The sequence below is a fragment of the Rhinopithecus bieti genome, unplaced genomic scaffold (assembly GCF_001698545.2).
Source record: "Rhinopithecus bieti isolate Rb0 unplaced genomic scaffold, ASM169854v2 scaffold_33065, whole genome shotgun sequence".
Lineage (NCBI taxonomy): Eukaryota > Metazoa > Chordata > Mammalia > Primates > Cercopithecidae > Rhinopithecus > Rhinopithecus bieti.
Genome location: NW_016814114.1, coordinates 453,682 through 473,669, shown reverse-complemented (window position 1 = coordinate 473,669; position 19,988 = coordinate 453,682). Strand labels below are relative to the sequence as shown.

The window sequence follows — 19,988 nt, the reverse complement described above, 5'->3', positions numbered from 1 at the left end:
AATAATTCACTTGAATTTAACTCTAGTAATAGTCTCCATTGAATGGAACAAATATGACCTTGGGGGTAAAGAGGAAGGAAAGGTGTCTAAGTCCACCACTTAGCTCCCAAGGAACAATATAAACATTGCTATAATAATCTAAACACTCATGTCTAACTTGTAGAATCAGTCCATAAACTAATTACATAAAACTTGTTAGACATCTCATCTGCTCTGTGATTACAGGAAAGCCAAAATGTTTCCAACCATGACAACATGGAAGAATAAGTAAAGTCCACATTGTTAGGGAATTAAACATTGGGAGAGGAAATGGAATGAAAGATGGGGGTGTAACTGTCTTCATATTTAAAAAATATGGTGGTAAGAGATTTTTCCGATTGTTGAAAAATAATGAAGATTTAAATCTAAGACTTGAAACTACAAAATTGGTAGGGTCGAAGTGTGAATAGCCATGAAATCATATTAGGAAGAAACACGAAAGAAAGTGAAGTTGGCAAAGTTATCTAAATCGTCATCTTGCAGAGCAGGAAGTCAATAAACAATGTCTAAAACTGTAAACCAAAATAATTGAAGAAAAAAAGCATGTTATTAAAAATATAGACATAATCACTAATAGCCCTAAAATTAAACTGTAAAATGTGGTTGAAACTGGGGAGCAGAGCTAAAGAAGGAGACTGTTGCTTTTTATTCTAAGCATACAATTTCCCAGCTATATGCATATAATATTTAGGTTATAATGTAAAAAGTTAAAATAGCTACAACATTTAGTAGCCTTTAATTTTATAAAGCAAAATCACATTTATATATTGCTTTTGAAAATCATTTCCAGGTTTAACATGCCATGCTTCCTTGGGGCCAGGAAGTAGATGAAAATGGAAGATGTAAATAGTTTGCAGAAATTTAAACTGTGAATGTTCTGCATTTTAATTTGGTCTTCATCCTGCAAGGAATAGATTGAAACTCTGTTCTTTAAACTTTTAGCTCTTACAATTGACATGGCAATCTCTTGCTCTTTAATTCTTTCAACCTTAAAAAAATAGAACTTATATTATGAATTGTGATAATATTTATCACTTAATACATCAAAGCTAATAAAATTTACAGTGGTTACTAAATGTGCAGGAGCTGTAATAAAAGATGCTGTACATACGATTCAAGTAGGAATGATGTGCATTTTCAAAGTAGTTAAATGATTACAATCTTGGAAAAATATACTCCTGTTGAAGATCCACTAGTTAAAGGAGAAAATGTTAGTCTAAAACTTAAAAATATTTTTAAAATGTGAATGGTTTTTATGATTATTTGAAAAAATATACATACACAGGATCTCAGAAGTCAGTTGAGTCCAATTTTGTTCTGAATACAGATTAATATAATGTCTCAAATATGAAACATAAACATAATGTAACGTGCATTCCCACAAAACTTTATACTCAGAGGAAATTACCAAGTGGAAACACAATAGGTAAAAATTTATGGTGACTTCAAGTTCTTTCTGTTGTCCAAATGAGTATAGATTTTGTAGTTATGGAGTTTGACTAAACATTTTAGATGGCCAAACTATAAAATTAAACTTCAAAGTGAAGTTCGCTTTACCAGAAAAACTGCCTCCTATGGTATAGGTACCTTATTAGCCAGACTGAAGCATGATTTGTACAAAGCAAGAAGACACGATCCCGGTATTTGTCTCAAATATCTGCATATTTCAGACGTTGAGGTGTACATTAGTTGAAACCTGAACAAGAACTGTCCGTGGGGCTGTAATCATACCATGAGCCTTATCTAATCAACATTTCCGAACAATCCACAGCATATCACTGGCTTGGAGTGTCTTTGGCTTCGATGGTGCTTGAATCTAATCCAGCCTTGCATCTCTATGGCAAAGGGACACTGCTGAGCCTTAGGTGATTTTGGCCAAAACTTAGGACAGAATTTGTACCGGAGGTTAAAAGCTTCTGGCTTGGGCCGGGCGCGGTGGCTCAAGCCTGTAATCCCAGCACTTTGGGAGGCCGAGACAGCGCGGATCAGCAAGGTCAGGCAGCACGAGACCATCCTGGCGGCTAACGCGTGAAACTCCGCGGTGTCTACTAAAAAGATACAAAAAAAACTAGCACCGGTGCCGACCGGTGGCGGGCGCGCTGTAGTCCCAGCTACTTGGCCGCGAGGGGCTGAGCCCAGGGAGAATGACGCTAAACCCGGAGGAGGGGCTTGCAGTGAGCTGAGATCCGCCCAGCTGCAGTCCTACGCACCTGCGGGGTCGAACAGAGCGAGACTCCGCCGCTCAAAAAAAAAAAAAAAAAAAAAAAAAAAAGCGCTTCTGGGCGCTCCTTAAACTAAACATTGGGTGACTATGAGTAAAGTGGTCTTTTGGCCCTAGTCTGACTCTGTCATTTTGCACCCTGGTTTTGCTGAGCGTTTTGTGAGGAAAACTGATTCTTACTCCAGTCAATCTTAGAAAGCAAACTTTACTTTCTTGTAGCACTAAGCATTTCTCTGAAATATGTTAGAGGGTAAAAACAATGGTTACTATTTAAAGATTTAATAATTAATTTATTAATTTGACAACCATTTACTGTGAACTTATTTTGTACCAGAACTATTCTAGGTGCTGGGAATACAAAGGTGAACAGGGAGGCAAGTTGTGTGTTACAGCTTCTCAAAATACTATTGCTTATGGTTCTACTGTTGCCTTTTTTCTTCTTTTTTTCTCTTTTTTTAAATCAACTGGCAAAGAAATTTAAAGAAAGATGCTATATCAGACCAAATGTGTATTGAGAAGAAAAGGACATAGCAATGAGTGCACTAAATATTTGTCAATATTAAATAAAAATTATTGAAATTCAGTCATGAGTACTGTACCATAACAGCATTCCTTAAGACAGTCTTCTTAGATAACCTGAAATATAGCTTATGTTTAGCAATATTTGCCTCTACTTTACTTCCACAAAACATACTCATAAGTTGTCAACATAGAAACAAGCAAATTAAACTACTGCTCCATGTTTAGTGTTTATAAAAAGTGAATACATAAAAAAAATCAAATAAAGTTATATTTCACCAAATCTCACTGATTTGTTCCTGCACATGTATCTTAAAGGTAATTGTTCTGTCTGTATGATAGAAGCTTATCCCTATAATCAGGAAATCAATCTATATATAGTGTTGGCCAAGGAAGGTCTTATGAACGCTTATGTACTTAGTGTTTTGCATTATTTGATTCTTCTCTGTGTAATCTTTTGGTTATGTTCCTTCATGTCTACCATCCATTAGCTGTCTTGTCTCTGCCCAGTGACTCAAAATGTCCAATTCCAGGCTTTGTCTTCGTGGTATTAATCTTTATTTGACCTCAGTCCATCACAACTTTTACTCCTGGAGTCAAATCCTTTGGGTAAACTAATTTTTGTTGTATTAATCTAAGAAACATACTATAAATGAAGTTAATGTCCCAAAGCATTAACAATGTAAAAATGATAACTGCATCTTCAGTTTCTTATTCTGAAATAGTGAGTACATTAAAAATGTTATACTCAAAAGCAATATACTTGCTTAAAAGCCAAAATAGGTATATGATAATTATGTATGAAAATGTCCTTTACTTTTCACTGAGTAGGGGACAAAGTGCTTTGCATAAAGTTTCTCTACATTTGGTGACCATGTAAAGTGGTCTTTTGACTAGTTGACTCTTTTATTTTTACCTGGTTTTGTGGGGAAAACTGATTCTTACTCCAGTCAATCTTACCTTAGAAAGCAAATTTTTAGGTGCTTAAAAGAATAGCTTTTGTATGTGACCTATAAACCGGAGTGCTTCATTCATTTATTCATTCATTCATCCAGCTAAGGTTTTTTGTTTGGCAGAAAGCGCTGTTCCAGATACTAGAGTTAACAATAATGAGAAAGCATGACACCTTTGTTCTGGTGAAGCTTACATTTTGGTGAGAAGAGAGAAAGAATAAATTAAAAAATATATAAAAAAACAAACTAAACACATCATACAGAAATAAATGGGCCGGGCGCGGTGGCTCAAGCCTGTAATCCCAGCACTTTGGGAGGCCGAGACGGGCAGATCACGAGGTCAGGAGATCGAGACCATCCTGGCTAACACAGTGAAACCCCGTCTCTACTAAAATACAAAACTAGCCGGGCGAGGTGGCGGGCGCCTGTAGTCCCAGCTACTCGGGAGGCTGAGGCGGGAGAATGGCGCAAACCCGGGAGGCGGAGCTTGCAGTGAGCTGAGATCCGGCCACTGCACTCCAGACCGGGCGAAGAGCGAGACTCCGCCTCAAAAAAAAAAAAAAAAAAAAAAAAAAAAAAAAAAGAAATAAATGTAAGGCCAAGATTTAAGTGGGGCAATTTTATAAGAGTGACTGGGAGGGTCACTTGACATTGGGAGGGTAAGGAAGACCTCTCAGTGTGTGATATTTAATTTGAGATCTTATTGACAAGAGAAGGACATTTAGGCCTTTAGTTTATTTACTGGAGCAGCTGTTTAGTGGATTTAGCCATTTAGAGGGAAGGCAGCATCTTAAAGTGGTGGGGGACATGGGCGAAAGAGTCTGCCTGGATTTGAATCCTGATTTTATCCCTTTTTCGCTGGAGACCTTGAACAATTTTATAACCTCTCAGTGTCTCACGTGTAACAATATATATAATATCTATATCAAAGTGTTATTGAGAAGATTAAATAAAAAATACAGGCTACATGTTTAAAATAGTGTTTGGTACATAGTTAAGTACTTAATAAATATTAGCTATTATTATTGTTATTGCAAGGGCCTTAATATGCTTGATGAGTTAAGAGGAACAAATAAACAGAAAGGAGATCAGTGTGTTTAGAATACACTTGGAACAGAAGACGACGAGGTTGGAGAGATGAGTAGTCCAGTAGTCCACATTAAGTTTGTAAAATTTGTGAAGGAAAGATTTGGATTTTACTCTAGGAATGATGGAAAGTCATTGGATTATTTTAAAGGGAGAGGGGAGTGACAGAATGTAAGCTGCACCTTAGAAAGATCTCTCTAGCTACTGTATAGAATATTAATTGCAGAGTAGATAGAGTATAAACAGATAGCGCATTAAAAGGTTATCTGTTGGGAGGCCGAGTTGGGTGGATCACGAGGTCAGGAGATCAAGACCATCCTGGCTAACACGGTGAAACCCTGTCTCTATTAAAAATACAAAAAAAAAATTAGCCGGGCGTAATGGCGGGTGCCTATAGTCACAGCTACTCGAGAGGCTGAGGCAGGACAATGGCGTGAATCCGGGAGGTGGAACTTGCAGCATGCCACTGCACTCCAGCCCGGGCGACAGAGCAAGACGCCGTCTCAAAATAAATAAATAAATAAACAAACAAATAATAAAAAAGGGTTATCAGGCGGATTTAGGTGAAAGGTGATGATGGAAGCAGTTGTGGAGATGGAGAAAAGTAGATGGACTTGGGGTATGTTTTTAGAATACAGTGGATAGGACTAGGCTTTGGATTAGATGTGAAGAAAGGGAATTTAAAAACTCAAAAAAAAAAAAAATCAAGGATAACATCTAGATTGTTGACTTCTCCACCTAGGCAGATTTTAGTGTCATTTACTCAGATGAAATGATTGAGGGAGGAATGGGTTTGGGAGCAAAAATCAAGAATCCAACAAGGACAATTCTAAGTTGTTCATGACTGTTGCACAGTAATATGAATCTAGGGAACAGATACTCCTTTGAGTTTTGACGACACAGCTTTGACGATTTTTAGCATAATAATGACAGTGAATGCTAGGAGTACATATTACCTCAGAGGGAAGGCATACACAGAAAAGAGAAAGGTATCTAGCACAGAACTCTGTAACTCACAATTTTTATAGGACTCAGCAAAGAAGCCCATGAATAAGCTATAAGTGGGATAAAAAAAAAAAAAAATGTGGTATTAAGAAATCCAAAAGAAGAAAGTGTTTTAAGAAGGATGTAGTACTGACCTGTGACAAATACCACTAAGATGTCTAGCAACAGAACATCAAAGAAATAACCATAAAATGTGGCAGCAAGAGTCACTGCTGATTACAAAACTCAGATAAAGAGTGGTGATCCCCGAAAATGAATTGAAGTTGGTTTGAAAAGAACGTAAACCAAAGCAGCAGCTATAAAATATTCTTTCAAGGGAAAGGAAGCAGGAAGATAGGGGTAGGAAAATATGAGATTACAGGATATTTTTATTGTTGTGCTGATGTTGGTTAAGAAAGGTTTGTTTATACAAATAATCTAGTAGGGAGCAATATGCTGATGTTGTGAAAGACAGTAATTAAATAAATGAAGCCCATGAGCAGATGGTAGTTTAATCTGTTTAGTAACCATGAGTAATCATGCTTCTATCTTTCCTTTTTTTATAATTTTTGCATGTGAGTGTCTGTCTGTTTTTACTCCCATTAATTTCCCAGGAAACATTCTTAGAGTGCTATATTCCATCCAGGTTTGAACACTGAGGCATGAGTTAGCAAGCCTGGTTTCAAATCTAGGCCACAGCTTTCAGTCATCGTATGATGTTGGACAATGCACTTATTCTCTGGAGTGGAATTTCCTCATCTATAACATGAAAATTCTGAGCTTGACATTTTTTCATTTTAACTAAGGGAACACTGATTAGATAGTGGATCAACAGCATGTATATGCTGATGGAGAGAAGGTGGTATTTGTGGTTGTGGTAAAATAAACACTATCAGCATTATGTTTATCATCACCATCATCTACCGTTATTCTCAGGAAGCAAAAAACTGACAGAGCTCTCAATGTTGATTTCTTCTCAGTAGATGCTTCCCTTACAAATGGTTATTGATTTCCTAAGCTAGAATTCATCTTGCCAAATGAAATTAGTAAAATTAAAGTTACAGGAATGTATAAAACTGGCAGCGTTTTTGTTTATAATTTTGTGTACCTTAGTGTTAAGTAAACATAGGTATCCCCAGATTCTAATGGAGCACAGATATTGTAAAACGTGGTAACATAAAATAAACAATAAGAGTCATTTTTTATTTCTCAGCTTCCTCAAACTAGCTTTTGTTCGAAGAAATCATTATCTTTCTCACTTTACTCTCACTTTTTATGAGGACAAAGGGAGCCAGACAGAAAGGGTAATTTTCCCAAATGCCTGGAAGACAAATGTTCCTGCAAAGGTGGATGGCAAAGAAAGAAGTTAGGAGTCTTACTTCATTGATTTTCTCCTGCTCTGCTCTTCTGTCTGCAGTAAGATATGAAAACATTAGCATTTATCAAATATTGCATGTGCACATTGTGTATATTCAGAAAATGTACTGAAATATGTATCTTACCAAATGTAATAATTGAAGAAAGTGATCATTTTATTTCTATCATGACTTTTGGACATTAAATTTCTTATAATCAGTTACAATGTATATTTATCAATTAGTAGCTCAGGAAAAGATATCATTTGGGATTCAGCAGAAGATCAGTTATTTGCACTAACGAAGCGTAAAAACCATCTGTCCTCTCTTTTATGTATATATATTTCTTACTCTGTAATACCCTGCACTAATACCTTCTGGATTCGAATCCTAAGGCCATGCCCTTATAAACAAATCAAATGGATTACTGAATATGTTTATGGACAGAATGGTATTTCTTTTTACTTAAGGCCATTAGAGAACTCATGCATTAAGAAATACTGCTGATTTGTTCTTTAAAGTCTACCTATTTAGGTACTTAAAATAAGTTTGTCTGTACCATACATTTGGTAGTAAAATAAATTTATATTATTTAAACTTTTATTTGTCTAGCCTTACGAGTTATACTAGTGAGGGAAAGGTAGGGACAAGAATGGATATTTAAAATATTTTATTGGATAGAGCACCTGAATGAGTTTCTAATGACTATCTGGCTAATGGGATCAAGAATAATATGAACATGTCCAAATAACACACATTTTGCAATGTTAACACAGTTTCACCTTTTTTATTATTTTTGAAACTTCTTTGACTCTTCCTTTTACCTTTTCTGGGATTAAGCCTAGATTATGAACATTTCTTTAAGGAGAAGCCTGTTCAGCATTCAAACTGAACGATGACTTGTGTTATGAAATCCCAACTAATTTTACAATTCCTATTTGCCTTTGGAAATACAGGTTTTATATCATTAAGAGGCTCATAATTTAGGTGTAATCTAGAAAATGTAGGAGGTAAAAGAGGAGAATTAATGATAAATAAATATACGATAAAATTTACCAATTACCAAAAATGTGGCTAAAATATAACTAAGGTTCCAGAGTTCCAGAAGAATGAATAAAATGCATAGACAATGGAGACATTGCCATTCTATTTTACAACCTAGAATTTTGGGAAGAGCAAGACTCCTTTTGATAAATGACTTATTTAAAGGTTCAATTTAATTTAAAGGAATATTCTTATAAATTTCCTCTATTGCATTTCTGAGTCAAACCTCACTCCTCTCTACCTGAGGCACACAGCTTGACTTTTTTGTTAATTCCTGCTTTCACTGAGATCTTCAGTGTCTCTTGCTTTAAGTGCTAATAAAGCAAAGTATCAGATGTTTTGGAATGAGATACTGCATTGCCATTGAAGAGAGGACAGTTGGCAATGACAACAAACATGAAAAAAAGGCTGTGCTTTTATTTTCCTTTCACCCCAGAAGCTTTTTGGCTTTGTAAAAGATATTGATGTGTTTTATATTTGACACACATTGATTTATTTCTTGAAAACAACTTGAAGCTTTTGATTTTACAAATTAAATTTGCTCTTGAACATTCTGCAGACACTAATTTTTGTCCACTATGTTTCAGGTATACTGTGATGGTCTCCCAAAATTCAACTAGAACAATAAGTTGATTCTGATCTCTCAGTGCAGGGAGAATTTATCTATAAGGGTATGAAGATTTAAAACAGAAAAACAAATGGGCATTTTCTGTAAAATGTGTTAATGTACTAAGCGTCATGGGAGAGTAGGGGAGGTGGTTGTGGAAGACTATGCCAGGGGAATCCAACCACATTAAGGAAAAATCATGGAATAGTTAAAGTGGGAAGGAAGAGTGTCCCATGACAAGGGAGAGCAAGTTCAATGTCAAGAAGGTAAAGAAAGCATGCACAATTGAGAAACCAAAAGATGAGAATGGTTAAAACTTAGAGTGAGTGCATGACGAGAACCTGGGAACTCAAGGCCTGGAGAATTGGGCAGAGTTCATTTCATGAAGACAAAGCATGCAAAGGTGTTTGGATTCCATTTTAAACGTAAACTACTTGAATACAGGTATAATATAACAAGATTTGTATTGGGGAAAGATCACACTAAATATTTTTTAGTGAGGGAGAGCTAAAAAATTGATTAGGAGGTCATTTGAGTAATTCAGCTGAAAAATCACAAATGACACTCTGAATTAGGTTGGTGGAAGTGAGGATGTAGAAGAGGTGGTTTTGAGAAATTGGTGAGAGGGGAGATAAAAGATGCGGTGATTGAATGGTGGTGTGAAGCTTAGGGAAGAATCAAAAATGAATCTAACTTCTTTTTTTCCATAACAATTGGGTGGATGGTGGTTCTATTCATTAAGTGAAAGTTATAGATGTATCTAGGGGGGTTCTTTATTATTTTGTACCCCACAAAAGACATTATGTGTGAGGAAAGAAATTTCAGTCTTTGAACTCAGAAGGACTTCCATGTGAAGTGATTGCCTCTAACATGAATCTTTGACAAGTTAATTTAAACTTTCTGCGTATCTGTTTTAGTGAAGTTGTTGATACTAATGCCTAAACCAGAGGTCTTGCATAGATTGGCAATAGCACATGTGAAGCAGCTGGTCTAGTGCTTGTCAAGCAGTAGGCACTCAATATTGCTGTAGTTATTGACTTATGTGTCAGATGTCCCCACTAAAATGTAACCTTGACAAGAAGAAGATGGTCTCTTTCCCATCTTTGTATTCACAAATACCTAGCAAAGTGCCAGCACACGTTAGAGAGTCAATAAATAATTGTTAAATTAAAGTATTAGCCTATAGATAATTTGGTTCTCATTTAAAAATTAATTTGGCAGAAACAGTAAAGACAGTAACTCAAGTCTCTACTTGTGACCTTAAGTTTCTAATGCTCCTTCTGTTAAACATGAAGTCTCAAAGTTGTGTAATAGAATATAGTGCTTCCCTAGATGGCACCAAACTACTGCCCTAAAACAGCACTAACACGACCGCGTCAGGGGCAGAGGACTGGAAAGCTGGAAAGTCTTATTATAATCTACATTAAATATCTATTTGGTGTTCTTAGGGGTGTGTACAAACTTTAACCATGTTTTTTCAGTAGAATTCTCACATACATACAATTACATTCTGCATATCTAGGAATGTGACATGATTCAGTTAAGAACAGGGGACTTTATTCTATTCCGTCTTTCATTGGAGTACATTAAGGACTTAGAAAAGGACATTACTGTACCTCATTCAGGCCAGAGGGTCCATTGCTGTTGACAGATTTTCCTAATTTCTCCAAATCTTTAATTCTGTAGTAGAAATAAGCAAAATGGTGCCCATGGTGCCCCAGTGGTCTTGATGAGTTGTGATTCCTTTGGGGCCTTATTTACCATTTGGGGGTAACTTAGATTTTGTAGGCAATGAGACTAGCTTGTTTTTAGCATCTTAAAATTCATGTGATGTACGCTGTGACATTTATTTAAAAGCAAATCCACTGAAAAAGTGAGGGAAAACACATTCATCATTGTTGCAATTTTATTGTTTCTCTCTAATCCATTTCTACCCTGTACTAATTGGCCATGTGGGTTAAGAAGCATTTGTGTAGAGAGACGATGCTATTGATGAATAAGCCTTCTTGCTCTTGTTACTATATTGCTGATTCCATAATTATCCAATGTCCCACTCTAGATCTGAGCAGCATAGCAACTGAATTATAGGCCCTTTTGGAACAACTGAACCCCTGATATGCTTTTTTTCCTCTACCCTTTCTGTTAATGGTCCTTATGTTAACATCAGGTTTCTTCCCCAAGTGTATGCATTCTGATATATGGATAACTGGGCGTTTATTTATGACATAATATTAGCCTTGGAGTTCAAGGGTTCTCAGAGATGAACTGATCCAAACTGTACCAATTGCCAGGAAATGTAAACACTAAATTGAGTGTTAATCAAACTATAACCTACTGCTATACTTAAAGTTATATGTTTCATTTCTTCTGCAATTGTGTATATACATACATATATTTATGCACCATATATAATAATATATATAATATATACTACCACACATCTTCTTTCAAATAGAGTGGCTCTTTTAAAAATAAAAAATATGAAGTTTCAATTATTTATTTTTTCAGCAACCATGTGGCTTTATATTTCACTGTATAAATGACTGTATGGCTCTGCCTGGACGTTTTCTACATTGTAATTAAGGGTTGTGGTCCAGTCGATAAAATATCCTCTTTGCTCAGGAGATGCTCAATAAGTGGTTAATTGACCTAAACATGGTGGGATAGTAAAAACTATCCAGTTCTTGAGATAAAAAGTATGAAAAAAGTTACATTCATTGTTTGTGGCAATGGCCTCTCTACTAAGTGAATAAAAAGCTGAGGATGGCTAATAATCTACAAAGCATTTATGAAGTGTGGGAACTATTTTCAGTATTTTATAGAATCATCTCCACTAATTTATGTAGCAACCATCTCATTAAATAAGAAAGTTGAATACCGATTTTATTGCTATTTGATATTTGTATTATATTAGTTGCCAAGTTTTGTTTTAGATTAGCTAAAACAAAATAAATATTGATTAATTAATGCAATTTATTTGACAATCAAATTATTTCTAACATTGTGATCCTCTGGAGAAAATGAATTAAAAGATCCGTGATGTTACAGATATTAAGGATCAAGTCCTAAGCATAAGGATGCTATAGAAATATTATGCAAAGTTCGACAGGAAGAATAAAAAAGACGAATATGTGCCTATTTAGATTAACCCTCTTTGTCCAAAATATCTTTTTCAGTATTGGAAGGGGCTATATGTGGGGGGTTATATGTGGGTTAGAAAAAACAAACAAATGGGGTTAAAAAAGAGCTGAGGAGAATATAGAACTACTCAACTGCAGTACAGATTATTTCCATCTAGGTAAACCAGACAGAATACCTGTAGAAGGAAAGCTCATTTCTAAAATTGAGCAAATCCCAGAAGTTGTTTTCTGTGTTGTTCATTCAAAAATATAACTGACATACCTTTAAGTTTCAGGAGGTTTACTAACTAGAATCACTCTATTGCCTATCCTTACTTCAGTAGAGTGCATTTGTACTTAGCAGATGCTGGGTCACTACATGCAATGCCTATGTGCCTGGGTTTATTGTGACATGCTAGGAATAAAAGAGTGAATTGATTCTCAGGGTCTGGAATGGTTTCGCTATAACAAATGGACCTCCTCCTCAAAAGAAAGTCAAAACCCCACAAAGACAAATCCTATAGATTGTCACTTGCAGAAAATCTTTAACCAGATATTTTATGAGCTAATACAAAATGCATCTGGATATTTCTTTGTAAACCTCATATTATTGAGGACACTGTGTAATTCTTCATTTGAGATTTACTTCTTATCTTATTTTGTGGAGACACCATCTGGCAAGCCCTGTCACTAATATGGACATTAAACTAAAGATATTTCTTAATATAAAAAGAATCAAATATAACAGCAGAATTTCCTTATGTAAGTAATGTTTACCTATTGTATATTAAACATAAACTCCACAACTTGAATTATAAAAGCAGAGCATGTAAAATAATTATTTAAATGTTATGTTAAATAAATAACTTTTCCCTTGCTTAGTCTTATAATGCCCTGCCATTTTGGCTCAAATAGGATGTGGCTAAAAAGATGCGTTTCTTGTTATGAGTAAAACAGATAATTCTCTGTTACTTGAAATAGGTAATACTCTGTTGAAAAGTGTATAAATTATTCCTATGACTCCTTATAGAGTAAATTCATTCACCACATATTTATTGGGTGACTTTTCTTCACCAGGTAGTTTTCTAGGCATTGGAAGATACAACATGTAGAGTGAACATGATAGACATTGTTCTTGTCCTCAGAAAAAAAGTCTAGCAAGACACATTGTACTACACATGCAATGATAATGAAACAAGAGAAATTCAATCATCAGTGAAATATCAGGTTTTGGAAGTGCCTGGCAAGGACACCAGCCTAGTCTGGGAGGGCAATGAATGATTCTAGCAAGACACAACATTTAAACTGAGACCTGACGAATGAATAGTTTATCACATGTGGCAGGTGAAAGTGTGTTGATGGAGGCTGGGTACACAGGGGAAGGAGTGTTTCAGGAGCAGGAACAAACACCATCTTATAACAGCTCCATGGTAAGACAGTGTAAGGCACACATGATTGGGACTTAGTGTGTGACCAGAGAAGTGGCCAAAACTAAGCCTGGAGAAGCAGAAGGGGCCACACGTGAAGGGTCACATAAGCCATGGACTGTATCCTATGACATAAGGAATCCATAGGAGATTTCAAGCAGAGCAAAATAATTTCAGATTTATACTTCAGAAAATCCCTTGGGCAACAATGTGTACAATGAGTTAGAGAGGAATGAAAACTGAATTCACAGAATCTATTATACAAAGTTGATTGTTAGGAGAACAACTGTAAATGAAAAAATGTAGACTGTGTTTGACGAGGAATAAAGAGCTGAGGATTCTTGAACATGTGTTTAGGCCTTCAGGTTTACCTTATTTCCTCCTGATTCATTTTGTTGGATTCTTTTAGAAATCCTGTTATGATGACAGAGGAGCCTCCGATGTAGCAGTTTCCCATACTATTTTGAGACTGTGATAACCAAATACAATATTTTGCATTTTGGATCTCTTTTTATCACTTGAAGCATATTTGTAAAATAGTCTTTACAATGTTCTTGTAAGCCACTCAGATTTTATTTTAAATGTTTACATTTATTCACTGAAGTTTTCTTTACTAAAAATCAATCATTTTTTTGTGTGTTCTTTACTTCTCTTCCCAATTTTCCTGATCCACAAAAGGATGTATTTATCTTGAGAGAACACTTTCTATGGGTATTGACTTGCCCTCCCTGTCATGTCACATCATGTCAACAACTAAAATACTGATCCTAAATAAACTTATAACTCTTCCTTATTCAATTCATGGCCACTTGTTTATTTTACATTCAAGTTGCAGACTAGTCCCATGTTGACTTCAACTGAATAATTAGCTCATGGATATCATGAAAGAATTTGTAACTCAGACCAGCTTGGACCACACATTTTAGGAGGCAAGAACTAGAGTCCATGACCCAGGCATGTCACATGCTTGATTCTTTACGTAGTGGTGAGTTCCCATTGAAGTAGTTGCCACCTTATCATTTCTTGAGTAGATCAGAGCAGTTGATGGCAATTCTGTAAATTGGAGGAATTATTTCCATTTTCTTTAATAATTGCTGTTTGACATTTGGTCCCAGGGCAACTTACCTTTCCCTAGTCTCTAAATTTCTCCACTAACCAAAAAAAAAAAAAAAAAAAAAAACTTTTCCTCTAGCCAAGCAATGACTAATATCACATATTGGAAAATAAAATGTATATCCACTAGTGTAGTCCATAGAATTGACTGTATTTGCCAGACTACTTATTTGAAGCCACCAAATGGTAATACAGTGCTCTAAAAATCAAGAAATCATTAGTCTAGCACAGAGTACCCAGACATGCTTAAGTTATTAGGGGACAATTCACACTTAGAAAATGGGCTCTGGTTTCTTTATAATTAGATATTTTATGACTCTTTATAAAACGTAAGAACACAATTTTCTTTGAAATTATATAAAAATGTACCTTAGACAAATGAAATTGCCATACTCACTTAGCTTTTTCATGCAGTCACGAAGTCTGGTTTCCAAGCTCAGTACTCTTTGATGTAGTTCCTCATAGTCATAGGCACCAATTTCCTCCTGAATTCCAGTGAGGACGGCAGACAGATTCCGTATTTCCTCCTTGAACTGGGTGATTAACTTAGCATCTGTTTTGTACTGTTCCAGCACAGGGATCAAAGGCAGGAGCTCATCCATTTTCTCTTTCAACTCCTGTGAAAAGCAGTCTATTGTTCCTGAGAGTCATTTAAAACAGATCATGCTGCTCTGTTCCTTTTATTATGATACTTAAAGGAAACTATTAAAATAGCTTCAACATTTCTTATTGATTTTTGGTTGAAATTAGGTATTTTGTGAAAATTTAAGTGGTCATGTGATGATTAGTAGTAAGTCCATCTATTTCAGCTTTTCCATACAAGAATCTTTCTTTAATGCTTACTTTTCTACAGCAAATGTCTCCTTATTATAATTAGAAAAACTTGCAATAGTAGAAACTATGGGTTATATACTATCTCGTTTTCTGGTAACATTTTACATAGTGAACGATGTATTATCTAGTTAAGAAATATAAGCAGAATCCATCTTCTAATTATGAATTAAGTTTGGATAAAGTGAAAATAGATCAAATACCCTATGATTGTCCAGTTGAGTCTAATCATCCACCTACTAAATATCCATGTTACGGGGCACATACAGAAAATTTTGGACTCTGGATCAGCTTTTCTCTGACACTTAGAATTTTTCCATCATGGCCATCTACCAACTTTGTTTTTCCTTTGTGCTCAGGTATTCCTTGATCTTTTAAATACCAATTTTAGCACAACTTCATTATGACGTAAGTTTAGAAAGTATAATAAATCACGTGAAGCTTCCCAATGCTCAAAGAAATGTATGTTACTGTTTACTATTTTGAATTATTACCTATACTTCAACTCCATTTATTTTACCATAGATAATTTAGAGGCCGTCATGTATGGCAGAATTGCTTGCCCATGTAGTGAGTTAACTCTTTAAGAAACCAAAGTGTGTAATTTATGTAACAGATGAGCCAGTTACACACAGTTGTTTGAAGCTGAAGCATTGACTTTCATCCAACACACAGACACACACAAATACACACACACACACACACACACACACACGAAGTGTTTGTTGTCAAGCAGTATCCCTCACCCCTAGCCATAACAGGACTGAAGTATGCCTACAATTTCACCTTGAGTTTCTAGACATGTGACCTTTACTTTTTTCTCTTTAACTTCATAGTAGTGGATAGGTGTATATATGTATTTCAGGAGTTTGATTCAATTATTAATTTATTGGAAATAATATCATTTGTGGAAAAAGTTGCCCCTCTTATGATTATTTGAGAATAATACATAGGTGCTGTCAGAAATCATACTGTACACTAATGTAAGGAGCTGAAAATTGCATTTTTAGATTACATTCAGGAGATGTTATTACTATAAATGCATTAAAACAGCAGGAGCTCCCATTGCTGCCCTGATTTATGGGCTTGAGTTTCTTGTGGGGAAATTTCCACTTGCTCTGTAAGTTCAGAATCTTTGAATTTGTTCACATGTACATATTGAGTGGGAGGCTATGGAGAGACTTAATAATGAGAAAGATTCATAAATATCACAGTCAAAGGCAGAATTGCAGAGCTTTGCTCATTTTGTCAGCTCATTTGGAAACAGACTTATTAGAGTCTCTTGCAGCATCCCTAAAGGAAGACACAATTGTTTCATTAGGATTTTAATGAGAATATTTCTGTTAGTATCATTTTCTGTACATTATAACAACTGTTACAATCAAAGGTTTTACATTGTACTATGGGCATATTTAAAAGAGAGCAATTCAATGTGAAAATGCTAGTAGTTTTCTTCTCCTTCAATTCAAAACTAGGTATTTAGATTTGTTAATCTTTTCAACAATTCCTAAGTTGATGATTGGCAATCAATAGTGAAACTCTGGAAACGTATATGAGAGCATTGGAAAGTCCACCCAATGCTCATATCAAATACTTAAAAAATTACAGTAGAATAGCATAGACCTATGTTTGCTAATCTCTTCTAAAATTTCACTTTCTACTATGTTGCTTTTTTATCCAAGTTCTTAGCTAGAGTAAGCCAACATCAATCTCTTCATATAAGAATGACAATCTCAAGTATAGTAGTTGCCATAAGCTTTCTATCTGAAAGAGTGTAGAAGACAAAACCTACTTAACATTCTTGATAAGATGGAAATTGTGTATCAGAGGGAATTTTTTTTTTTCTTTTGAGATGGAGTCTCACTCTGTCGCCCAGGCTGGAGTGCAGTGGTGCGATCTCGGTTCACTGCAAGCTCCACCTCCAGGGTTCACGCCATTCTCCTGCCTCAGCCTCTTGAGTAGCTGGGACTACAGGCACCTGCCACTACACCTGGATAATTTTTTTGTATTTTTAGTAGAGACAGGGTAGGAAGATTTTTTAAAAAGTATTCAATATTGAATTTACTTTGGAATGTTCCATTTCCTCTTTTCAAGTATAGTACTAGCATCTAGAACAAAATCTAACTCATGGTAGGTCTCAACAAATAAATAAACTCCACAAATATATGTTGAGCACCTAATTATTATTATTTGTAATTCAGAGACCTAAAGTCTACTTGGAGAAGCAATGCAGCATTAGTATTAGGAGGTATAAGTCTGGAGATGGATTTTGTATGTTGAATCTTGGTTCTCATGCATATTAGATATATGTCTCTGGACAAATTACTCAACCTCTTTGATATGGTTTGGCTCTGTGTCCCCACCTAAACCTTATCCCAAGTTGTAATGCCCACATGTCGGGAGGGACCAGGTGAAAGGTGAATGTATCATGGGGGCGATTTCTCCCATGCTGTTCTGATGCTGAGTGAGTTCTCATGAGAGCTGATGGTTTTAAAGTGTGGTACTTCTGCATTCATGCTCTCTCTCTCTCTCTCTCTCTCTCTCCTGCTGCCTTGTGAAGAAGGTGCCTGCTTCCCCTTCCACCATGATTATAAGTTTCCTGAAGCCTCCCCAGCCGTGCAGAACTGTAAGTCAATTATCCTCTTTCTTTCACACATTACCCGGTCTCAGTGCAGATCTTTATAGCAGTGTTAAGAATACACCAATACACTCTTTGTGCATCAGTTTCCTTATTTTTAAAATGGAAATGAAAATAGTGCCTGAGTTACAAGATTGTTGTAAGGATTATACAGTTAATATACTGAAAGTGCTTAGAACTGTACTTTGAATATGTATAGTATTCTGAAAAATCATTATTATTATCATCACTGTTATTTGGATTTTGACATATAACTTCAGCATATACTTGGAATACATGAACTAGGAAAATCCAAGTCATTGTCACAAGGTGCTGCTGCCTGAAAATTGTTTTCTTATCAGTAGCCTGCTGATTTGCTGCTAGGCAATTTATAGGACTAGGCACATTATTTCCTTGGGGTTTATCTCAGTTTTGTATCTTTTTTGTTTCTTAGTTTCCTGTCTTCTGTCAAAAGTTCCCAAATATGCACATGCTTCATCATGCATTTCCCAGCCCTGTCAACCCTTACACTCTCAAGCTGTCCTTTGGCTTTGCAGAATTCTCACTGCATTGTCCATCTGTGCCAAACAATCTGAGCTCCTCTCCTCCTGACTAGTTCCTTCTGGGAACGCTCTTCCCACACCTAAGGTGCCAGCTTACTATTTTCTACTTTGCCGATGACCTCAGCATTGGGTTCACATTGTTATTTTACCATCTACACTCTAACCCTGAGCACTGAAAATTGACATAATAAATCTTTTGGTTTTCTCGACTCTCCCTATAATTTAGTAGTGGAGGGATAGGGTCACTAGTACGAAACTGCTTTCTCATAACTCTTCTCCTGGTCTTTTTAAAACAAAATTAATTGCTTCTCCCTTTGCACTCATAAGTAATGTTTATACCTCCATTCACCATCAGTTCACCTGCCTGTTAGTTGTCTTTCATAGAAGAGAGATTATGTATTATACATCCAGCAGAGGGGCCAGTCGCACCTTGTGTGTGGTATGCGCTCAATAGATATTGGCTAAAATTAATTATTTTGCCCTTCAACTTCATATTCTTCTCTGTTTACCATTTATCCATAAGTTTCCTATTTATCCGGTTCAAACATACTCTCATTTTCAATAATCTTTAAATTTAAGTATATTCTCAATCTTGCTCTAATTTGTCCTAATTTCTTAACCTGCTGGCTTTGCTTACTTCTCGCTTCTATTTAGACCTCATGATTAATCACTTCAGTCCCCTCTCTTTTCAATACCCTCAACTTTCTTGCCCTTTTTTTCTTCTGTTGCGACCTTCTGGGTAAAAGTTTAAAACGAGTTCAGGGTGTAACCCTCTTCCACACCTCTTTACTCAGTCTCTTGAGTACCACTGAAGAAAATTACAAAATCATGAAACTTTCTGCCACATTCAAATATGTTATGCAGAGACTCAGTTACATGTTCCTCACTAGCTCCCCACCAGAAACCATTATGTGTAGGAAGCACTCCTTTCCTTTCCAAGGACTTGAATTCAGATCCACTCCCTCAACATCAGCCGTGAATCTCACTTCCTAATTCACAAGAAAACTAGAGGCTATTAAGTGGGCAACCACAGTGTTTTATAAACTATGGGCTGTGCCTTGGTAAGGCAAATGGTTTACTTTTAATGAGAGCTCAAATTGCATTAGCAGGCCAAGAGTTTTTTCTTAAAATTCATAACTCTTTCATATATAGTTAACAAAAGTCCACATAGCATGATTTCTTTCTCCATTTTCGGTATTTGTAAATAATTGCCAATAAAATACTTAAAATCTAGAAAAATATTTGTATAAATTTATGAAACAACTCTCTCCATATGCTCATATTAATGGCATAGTTATCTCTTTAAATAATTTATACCATCTACATCTTTCTTCATATTAGCAGGGCATAAAACCATTAGAGAAACATTTATAATTTAATTATTAATTTTCCTTGGGGAAATTTTCCTTGTTTCAGAAACTCCACCAAACTCTATAATGATGAAGCTTTTTTTATAGCAAGGCTTCTATGTCTTCCTACCAGCTAATGGTCAGTTTCAGTGGAGAGATGA

The 19,988-nt window shown here is 35.7% G+C and overlaps 1 protein-coding gene across 2 annotated transcripts in view; it reads right to left on the bottom strand.

The window, feature by feature from the left end:
- Positions 1–19,988, bottom strand: part of OLFM3 (olfactomedin 3) — a 216,318-nt gene that overhangs the window by 7,214 nt on the left and 189,116 nt on the right. For both annotated transcript variants that reach the window (XM_017849862.1, XM_017849863.1), the window contains exon 4: positions 14,865–15,084. In XM_017849862.1, the coding sequence (XP_017705351.1) occupies positions 14,865–15,084 (220 nt within the window). The remainder of the gene's footprint in view (positions 1–14,864; positions 15,085–19,988) is intronic.